At 44.2% G+C, this 10,643-nt stretch overlaps 1 protein-coding gene across 1 annotated transcript in view; it reads right to left on the reverse strand.

The window, feature by feature from the left end:
- SPOCD1 (SPOC domain containing 1) overlaps window positions 1–10,411 on the reverse strand; it is a 31,152-nt gene extending 20,741 nt beyond the window's left edge. Inside the window, 1 exon segment of the mRNA XM_008581455.1 lies at window positions 9,086–10,411. Coding sequence (XP_008579677.1) covers window positions 9,086–10,411 — 1,326 coding nt within the window.
- Between the last annotated feature and the right edge of the window lie 232 nt (window positions 10,412–10,643).

Consider the following 10,643-nt stretch of genomic DNA (forward strand, 5'->3'; position numbering starts at 1 on the left):
CAACACCGAGGGTTGTGATCCCGTTGCCAGTCCCGGTCCGGTACGGGCGCAACACCGAGGGTTGCGATCCGTTGCCGGACACGAAAAAAGACAAAAAGGAAAAAAAAAAAAACAGATACAAAACAAAAAAAACCCTAACTCATTAAATTTACTATATCAATAAGTTAGATGATAAAAATCATATTATTACCTCAAAAAATGGAGAAAATATATTTGATAAAATGCAGAATAATTAGCAAACCAGGAACAGAAGAGAGCTTCCTTAACCTGATAAAGATCATCTATATAAAAACACAGCAAACATCATTCTCACTGTAAAATGACCACATATCCTTTATTTTTTTTTTTTTCCTTTTTGTCTTTTCTCGTGTCTGGCAACGGATCGCAACCCTCACTGTCGCGCCCGTACCAGACTGGGACCAGCAACGGGATCGCAACCCTCGGCGCTGCGCCCGCATCTCGCTCAGCCAGTGAGCGGGAACCGGTCTGTATGTGGGATCCAAACCCTTGGCAGGAGCACCGCCGTGCCTCCAAAGCGGCGCACTGTAGCAGTGCGCCACCGGGCCGGCCCCACATATCCTTTAAAATCCAGAACAAGTTAAGGGTCCCTGCAATCAGCACTTCTATTCAACATTATACTCATGGTCTTAGCTAGCACAGTAAGGGCAGGGAGGCAGAGTTGTAAAGAACTGGAGAGGACGTAACAAAACTGCCATTTGTCCACAGAGAAGACAAACTGTCATTTGTCTACATGTGATTGTCTACATAGAAAACAAATAAAATCCTAATAGATACATTATATGAATTAATAAAAGAGTTCAGCAAGATGTCTGGATACAAAATCAATAGAAGAAAATCAATTGTACTTTTTATATGCCAGCACTAGCTATAAACAGCAACTTTTAAAAGTTTTTAAAAATTACCATTACATAATAGCATCAAAAAATATAAAGTAGTATAATCAGACTTTATGTGCCCTTTCGTAGAAAGAACACACCACCTAGGAAGTAGGTCGGGCCAAAAATTGAATCCAATTCTAATTAAATATCTAGATTCAACCACCAAGTTTACAGCAAATACAGAAGACAGAGGAACATGTTTATACCACGGGGATGCAATAAACCACAGGGCAAACAACCTAGTTCCTTCAAAGAAAAGACTGCAAGAAAAAAACAATATATAGAGGGAGAACCTATTGACTGAAACAGACTTAAAAGATGTATCAGCCAACTGTGGACCTTATTTGGACTTTAAAAGGACAAACAAAAAATAAATAAATTATCACCTTTATGAGACTAGTGGAAATTTGGATATTGAATGAATATGTGATGATATTAAGAAATTATTGTCAACTTTTAGGCAAGATAACTCATGGTGGCTAGGGTTGGGTGTGAGTACAAGGGAGTTCATTCCAGGGGGGCAGTAATTTGTTTTCTGTAAAGAGCCAGAGAGAAAATACTTTAGGCTTGTCATTGACAAAGATTCTCTCCCTGCCCAAATTCTATCTAGGCTCCTCTGAGCCCTCTGCTTGACTAGGCCTCAACCTTTCTCTCTAAAGAGTTGGCAAACACTAACATAGTTTCTCAGAGCTCAAGGCTGCATCCCTAAGATGACCCTAGCCCCTCTTAAAATACCTGCCTGAGAAAACTCAAGGCTACCCCCAAAATTTACTGTTTGTTTTAGCCAACACCTGAGGCTAGGGCCTCTGTCTCCCAGTCTCTCTGGGAGGGTAGAGTCCTAACTTCGACAATTGCAGACCAAACTGACTGAATCATATTTATAATGACTAATATTTGTAATTTTTCATTCCTTGATTCTCCCGAGCCCCTACTTGTCCCCCATCCTAATCCCTCACTCTTCCTTTAAATGCCCAGTTATTTTGGTACAAATCAAAGTCGAGGTCAGTTCACATTGGTCTGTCTTCCCTATTGCAATAGTTGTTCCTGATTCAAATCTGTCCTCACCACTTTAGTGTCTGGCTTTGTTCATCTTTGACACGAGCTATATGTTCTATCGCACTACCCAACTCTGCTATTGTAGCATGAACACAGTCACAGACATTACGTAAACAAGTAGTTGTGCTTATTTACAAAACCAGGTGACGCAGCCAATCCATGAGCCATAATTTGCAAATCCCTACTTATAATTTAGTCAATTTTTACATATATTGGAAATTTTCCATAACAAAAAGTTATATACTATATAGATATATTGTATTTAGGAATAAATCTGAAAAAGATGTGCAAGATTTTTATGTTGCACTGTGGATTGAATGTCCCTCCAAAATTCACTGGAGCTTGACCCCTACTGTAACAGTGTCAAGAGGGTGGGAAATCTGATTGTGTTACTTGAAAGGTGAAGCCTGTAAGAGGTGATTGGATCATGAGGGCCCTGCTATCACGAATGGATTACTCCATTAATGGGTTAATGATTTAATGGGTTATCAGGAAGTGGTTCTGATGGCTTTATAAGGAGAGCAAGTGAGGAGGTTAGCTGTCTTGCTCATGCCATTCTCACCATGTCATACCCTGGGTTGCCCCGGGACCCTGTAACGAGCTCCCACCCAGAATAATGCTCTCACCAGATGCACCCTCTGGTTCACTTCCCACCTCCAAAACTGTAAGAAATAAATTTTGTTTCTTTACTAATTACCTGGTTTCAGGTATTCTGTCATAAGTGACAGAAAATGGACTAATACATCAAGTAAATATAAAACTATTGAAAGACATTAAAGATCAGAATAAATGGAAGAATATACTATGTTCATGGATTGAAAGACTCAACATTGTAAAGATGTTAGTTCTCTTCAACGTGATTTATAGGTTAAATATATTTCAAATCAAAATCCCAACAGGGTGTGTGTGTGTGTGTGTGTGTGTGTGTGTGTGTGTGTGTGTGTGTGTGGAAACTGACAAGCTGAATGTAATATTTATACAAAAGAGCAAAAGAATGTAAGAGTGAAGATCTTCCTGAAAACAACAAATTTGGGAGCCTTGTCTCACCAGATATCAAGAATTATTAATAAGCTACTATAATTAAGATTGTGTGATTGACAAAGGGAAAGACAATTCGGACAAGATGAGTACAGGGAGACCAGAAACCAATCCCACATTTATGGAGACTTGATTTATGACAGAGCTGCCATTGCGTCTAAGTGGGAAAGGACAGAATTTTCAGTAAATGATGTTGGAACAACTGGGAATCTATATAAAAAATTAAATTGGATCTCTACCCCGTATCATTCACAAAAATCAGTTCCAGGTAGATTATCGACCTAAGTGTGAAAGGCAAAACAACACAATATCTGAGAACATCTTCATTACCTTGGGATAGGAAAGGAATTCTTTTAAAAGATGTAAAAAATATAAACTATGGGCTGGCCCCTGGCTCACTCGGGAGAGTGCGGCACTGGTAGTGCTGAGGCCGCGGGTTCAGATCCTATATAGGGATGGCCGGTGCACTCACTAGTTGAGTGTGGTGCGGATGACACTGAGCCAAGGGTTGCAATCCCCTTACCAGTTGAAAAAGAAAAAAAAAAAATACATATATATATATATATATAAAATAATTGATAATTTTGGATATATATATATTTTTTTGTCTTTTTTTGTCGTTTTTCGTGACCGGCAACGGACCGCAACCCTCAGTGTTGCGCCCGTACCGGACTGGGACCGGAAACGGGATTGCAACCCTTCGGTGTTGCCCCCGCTCCTCGCTCAGCCAGTAAGCCGCTAAAAAAAAAAAAAAAAAAATACATATATATATATATATATATATATATATAAAATAATTGATAATTTTGGATATATATATTTTTTTTTGTCTTTTTTTGTCGTTTTTCGTGACCGGCAACGGACCGCAACCCTCAGTGTTGCGCCCGTACCGGACCGGGACCGGAAACGGGATTGCAACCCTTCGGTGTTGCCCCCGCTCCTCGCTCAGCCAGTGAGCCGCTGGTCTGCACGTGGGATCCGAACCCTCGGCGGGAGCGCCGCCGCGCTTCCCAAGTGGCACACTGTAGCAGTGCGCCACCGGGCCGGCCCATAATTTTGGATATTTTAAAATTAGGGTTTCCTCCAGCAATTCAACTTCTGGGTATACACACAAAAGAAAAATTGAAAACAGAGACTTCAACAGATATTTGTATGCCAATGTTCATAGCAACATTATTCACAATAGCCAAAAGGTGGACAATCCAAACGTCCCTTGACAGATGAATGCATAAGCAAAATGTGTGTGCGCACACACACAATGGAATGTTATTCATCCTTACAAAAGAATAAAATTCTGATACATGATACACTGTGGATGAGCCTTGGAGACATTATGCTGAGAGAAACAAGCCAGTCACAAAAGGACAGTTATTGTATGAATCCACTTATATAAGGTACCTACGATAGTCAAATTCATAGAGATAGAAAGTAGAATAGTGAATATCAGGAGCTGGGGGTAGGGGAAATGGGAAATTATTGTTTAATAGGTACAGAGTTTCAGTTTGGGAAGATGAAAAAGTTCTTGAGATGGACAGTGGTGATGGCTTCACAACAATGTGAATGTACTCATTGCCACTGAACTGTACACTTAAAAATTGACCCAGCCTCCAAAAAAAGTGTTAAAATCATATATTTTGTGTTACGTATATTTTACCACAATAAAAAAAATTAATAATTTCTGCTCATCAGCAGACACCACAAGGAAAGCAAAATTATGAGCTACACTCTGGGAGAATATATTTGCAAAACATACAACTGACAAAGAAGTAATATCCAGAATATGTAAAGAACTCCTACAAATCAATAAGGAAAAGTGAAACAACCAAATAACTTTTTTGGCAAAGGACTTAAACAAAATGGCCAAAATGCATGAAAAGATTCTCCTTAGTAATAGGGAATAAAAACTAAAACAACAATGCAATTGGATCCCCATACTGGCCAGCGCCAAAAATAAAAATAAAAAAAATTTTTAAACAAAAAAATAAGAAAACACCTTTGCAACACCTTTTGCCACTTGGGCAAAAATCGAAGTCTGATGATATCAAGTGTTGGTGACAGTGTGGAGTCACCAGAACATTTATACATGACTAGTGGGGGTGGAAACTGTTTTAACCACTTTAGAAAACTTCTGACACTGGTTAAGTAAAGTCGAAGATGTGTGTGCCCTACAGCCTAGCAATACCTCTCCAGAGAATATTCCCTGGAGATTGCCCTTACATACCAAAAAACAGATAAAGAACTGTTCATAGCAGTGTAATATGTAATAGCAAAAAACTGAAACAACCCAAATGTCCACATAGAGTCAACAGACAAATAAATTGTGGCATATTCATGCAATGGCATACTTGCTGCCAATACTCAGGATCGATGTGATCTTGGGAAAGTTACTTAATCTCTCTGTGCCTCAGTTTTTTCATCTGTAAAATGGGGATAATACCAGTATCTCCCTCATAGTATTGACACAAGGATTACTATCATTTTTCAAGACTCCTAAAACAGTGCCTGAAACACGGAAAGTTCCCTGTGTAAACGTTGATGTTGATAAGGTTCTGTGACTCCTGCTCTGGAGAGACTGCCACCTGACATTTCACCAAACTTCAGTCTTTCCATTTTCATTCAAGCAATGTCCTGGCTGATCTCTCCCACCTTGCTCCTCCCCTCTTGACTCCACACCACCTAATATGCACCCCACCTAATATGCAATGCCCTTCCTACCTTCTGTGCCTGCTGAACACCCACTTCCCTTGCCCAGACCCGGCACAGACAGCCCCTTCCTCTGCCCTACCCTACCCTCTGGGCATCCACAGGGCTTCAGTCTGTATTCCCACTCTCTGTTTTCTTACTTGTTTCCAACTCCCTAGACTGAGATTCCTGGGGGAGCCCCCCTCCTTGCTCAACAAATTATAATAAAGTTCCAAAAACATCCAAACCCCTTAGCCAGGCTTTTGGCAGCCTGGCTAAGCATACAGACTCTGGAGTTGTACAAGCCTGGATTCAAATCCTAGCTCCGCTGCTTACTTGCTGTGTGACCTTGAGGAAGTCACTTAACTTCTCTGAATCCCAGTTTTCTTAATCAGTAGAACAGGGATCTTAGCACTGACTTTTAATGCTATCGTGAGGATTAAGTGAGATGACATACATTAAGTTCCTGGTATATAGTAATCACCCTAATAAAAAGAGCTATTCAGAGGCTGCCCATCTGCTGGGAGGACACGCTCCTCTGGCACACACCTCCTGACGCTTTGCAGCTGCAAGCAACGTACCTTGACCCTGGGAGTCAGGCCAGAGGAGCTGTGCGCCTCCCTGGCTGTGATGGGCAGACTGAGGGCCGAGCAGGGGGCACTGGCAGACCCTCTCTCCTCATGGCCCCTGCTGTTTCATCCATAGGGCAGCTCCAGACCTCACTGGACACCGTGGGGCTCAGACAGAAGAAAATGGCATCTCACCCCCCCCACCTATCCCCTTCTGAGAGTCTCTATTTCAAGCCAGAAGAGCACAACGCAATCAACCTCCCATATCAGACTCCCCATGTCATAGAGGAGGTAACTAAGGATAAGAGAAGAGACATCCTTTGTCTAAAGTCATCCTGTAGTAAGAGCCTGACCTTGAACCTGTCTGTCTGCCCCTGCCATGAGCCACTCTGCCTGCTGGAGAAGGTGCTAGGGCCCCAAAAGGGGCTCCAGACAAGCAGGGCACTGTGCCCACACTTGCCTATGCCCCACTCAGCCCTGTCCTCAATCACCTGCCCGTCCCTGTCACAACCCAGCCTTAATTCTTCTCTGGCAGCTGGCATCAGTTTCCATGGCAACGGGTTGTTTGGGAAGCTGTGGGATGACAGGCTGTGCTGCAGAGTCGAGGATGGGGCCTGGAGGAGAGAGCAGTCGTGGGCTGTTTCCTGTCAAGCCAGGCAGCAACCTGGCCCCACAATCATGCTCAAACAAGTCCTCCACAATGCTGCAGACCCAGGAATCCTAATTCTGGGCACCAGTCCAGATAAATCATCCGAAGTGGGGAGAAGCCAGATGTACAAGGATGTTCATCCCAGATTTACTTATGACAGGACAAAATTGCATATGTCAATAACGGGTAACATTTTAGAGTATTTTTCTTGTACCAAGCACTGTGTTAAATGCCAAACATGCGTCATCTCATTTAATCCTCACCCCACCCTATGAGGTAAGTACTTTCAATACACACATCTTGTAGATGAAGGAAGTACGCTTAGAAAGGTGAAGCCACTTGCCCAGGTCATTCAGATAGTGGCAAAGTCAAGACTGAATGCCAGTGAGTCAGCCTACAAGGCTCGTGCTCTTAACTGTGCTACGGTGGTTAGAAATGAGAAAAGGAAGTCCCAGCCCATCCTCTTATCCTGACAGCGCCTGTGGCTGTGACAAACACTACAGACAGCTGTGACGCAGGCTTCAGGAAAAGAACAACTTTGGCAAACAATGCAGACCAACTCGGAAAGATCTCCAAATACTATAGAGCTTATAAAACAAGTGCAAGTCCTGGGACAATAAGGCATAGGATGAGACTATTTATATATAAACAGGCTCAATGTGTAGATGTTCATGGATACATAGAAGTTCATAGAAAGGGAACTGGAGGACATGAGCCATCACCAGTGGTTATATCCAGATGAAGAGCAATGGGACCGGGAGATATTAAAGGGGACTTCCTCACTGTGTGTTAACAAATTATTTGTGAAATTTTTTTAAATGCCAAAAAAGCAAATTATAAAATCTGATACATGTGATCCCATTTCTAGGTGAAGAAAAGATATATATGTGTAGGAAAAAGACAGAAGGACATATACCAAAATGTCAACAGCAGTTAGCTCTGAATATTAGCATTATGGGCTATTTTTATTTCTTCTTTATTTTCTAGGATAAACACATATTACTTTTAAAATTAAAGATTAATGTGTTTGAGTGATATTTACAAAGACAATGTAACAGCATTCTAACGTAATTACGGTACAAATAGCAGCAAACACACAGGCAGCTCGTTGGTTCCTATTTCAGTTGTACTAATTGGCTCTTTTGGTCTTGACTAGTCATTTCACCTCTTGGAGCCTCAGTGTCCACATCAATAAAATGGGCATATAGCAATAGTGTCCACCTTATAAGGATGTCACAAAGACTGAAGATAAAGTGCTCAACACAGTCCCTAGCACATGTTCAGCAAACTGGATGCTGTTACTACTGTGCTGATAATGCAGAAGATGCACAAGCAGGCAGTGCAGCAAGCTCCTGAGACAGTCTGCCTGGGATTGTACCAGCTATGTGATCTTAGGTCTGTTACCTGACCTTTCTGGGCTTCATGTGAAGATTAAACAAAAAAACACGTACCACATAATACACATTCAATAAATGTAATAAAAATTCTATTATGTGAGAAATATATACCAAAAACAAGTTTTGTCTTCTGCCTTTGGTGTATAAACACGTTAGCTATGATTATTAATAAAATGATTATTGTTATAAGTAAAGGAACAATGGAATGGGAACTAATAGAGGGAACATGGCTGGGCACTGACTCCCTAGCTGTGTGAGCCCAGAGAATTGTGTTAACCTCCTTGAGCCTCAGTTTCTACATCTGGTAATATGGGGCTAATGCTTGTCTTATAGGGCTAATGTTACCACTAAAGGAAAAGCAAAATTAACATAAATTAAGCAATTTATCTTGTGCCTTATACTGTGCTAGGCACATTATTTTATACCATAATCTCATTTAATCCTCAAAACAGCCCTATTAAACTGAAATTAGTACTCCCTTTTTACAGATAAGGAAATTTATGCGGGTTAAAAAATATCCCAAGGTCACTCAGTGAGGATGCGGGCAGAAGCAAAATTTGAACCCAGGACTCACTGACTCCAGAAGGCAAAGACTCCTCACAAGAATTCAGTAAATGCAGTTTATTTTCTCTTTCCTGACTTAGTTGGCCTCAGTTTACTCAGTTTATGTAAAATGGATGTGAGAGAAAATGTTCTTTAAGAGCCTGGTCTAGCTCAGCACTATTAAATTCCACCACCAAGTGTGGTGTTGAGAGAGATGGCCTGGCCTATCCCAAGCTCTCAGACCCAACTTACCAGTCTGGAACAGCCTCCAGCGCTGGATTCCTCTGGCTCATCCTGGGTGGAGTTGTCTGAGCTTCTGTCTGTGCCCTGCTCTTGGACACAGGGCACTGGACCCCCGCTCGGCTTCCTAGCATACTGGGATCCTCTCTGTCCCCTGAATGGGCCTGAGCAGGCCTTGCTGGCTGCAGGCTCCAAGCAGGAGCTGAGGCTGCCCGAGGGCTCTAGGGAGCTGGCACAGGCATCAGCAGGGACAGCGAGTCCTTGCCCCAGCCTTCCCCTGGACGCTGGATGAGTCCTGACCTCCAACTCCTCCTGGTCGTGGGAAGCAGCAGAGCCTTCGTTGCTGCCAGTCCCCATGATGTGCTCAGCTGCAGAAGCCCATGCAGACATCCCCAGGCACAGTGCAGGGCTCTGTGGAGGACCCTGTGCGACTGGCCTGGGGGACTCTCCTCCACTGGGCACTGAGAGCCTACAAGGGCTGCCTGGCTGTGCCCTATTTCCTGCAGTGAGCAAATACTCAAACTTTTCAGTCCCTGAGGCACATCCCTCCCAGCTTCCACCTGGATCTACAGAATCAGACCCAGTGTCCTGGGGAGAGAGAGGTCTGTGGGGGCCTCCCACAGACTCCAGGTCAGCACCTTGGGAAGGGCTTCCCACAGAATGGGGGTTGTCGTCACCAGGGCTCTGATCAAGCCCCAAGAAGCCACCAGCGCTCTCCCCACCCTCTGAACAGACCCCACACTTCCTCCGTTTCTTTCTCGCTCTCACACGGGCTGGGGCTGGTGAGGATGGCAGGCCCCTTTCAGGGGGCTTCTTTCTGTGGAGTATGGGGCTTTGTCCATCACACCCTGGAGAATACATCCCACCATCTCCTGCTTCCTTGGGCCTGGGGCAGCTCACCTCCTCTACCCCTGCCAACCCCTCCCTGCCAAACAGAGCTCTCTTTGTGAGACCTGCAGACAAGCCACAAAGATTCTGGGGGCAACTTTCAGCTAAGATGTCGTACAGAGAAACCTGGAGCCTCTTGAAGGCTTGAGCCCTCCCCTGAGCAGGCACCATGGGCAGTTGCATGTGCAGCCTGGGGCCAGGTGGGGAATCCTGGCTCTGTCCCACAGCCCCAGCAGTGTCTCCAGCCTGGGAGCTGGCACCTAGATGGGCCTTCTTCCTGAGCACCCTCTTCCTGCTGCCAGCCCCAACTCGGGCCCCAGACCTTGCCCCTGGCAGGCCTGGCATGGAGCTGGCTCGTTCCATGTCCTCCTGGAAAACTGCACAGCTGTGTTGGGGACTGCGAACACAGTCCTCTGCACTGGAGCCTTCTGCATCCCCATCTTGGGACATGTCTGTCCACCTACCCCAGAGACAGAGAAAGGAAACCTCATCACAGAGGGTCTGGCCTGCCAACCCATTCAAGGCCCCAGGCCAGTGAGAACCTGGGAGGCAGCTTCCCCTGCAGGCAATGCCCCCCGCCCTGCCCACTTCCGAGGCCTGAAGGTGAACAGGACCTGGTGACCCCGGGGTGAGAGACTAGAGGCTGCTTCCAAACAGGGCTGAGCTGCAGCGGCCTTTAAGG

This window comes from Galeopterus variegatus, unplaced genomic scaffold (assembly GCF_000696425.1).
Source record: "Galeopterus variegatus unplaced genomic scaffold, G_variegatus-3.0.2 Scaffold2359, whole genome shotgun sequence".
Classification (NCBI taxonomy): Eukaryota; Metazoa; Chordata; class Mammalia; order Dermoptera; family Cynocephalidae; genus Galeopterus; species Galeopterus variegatus.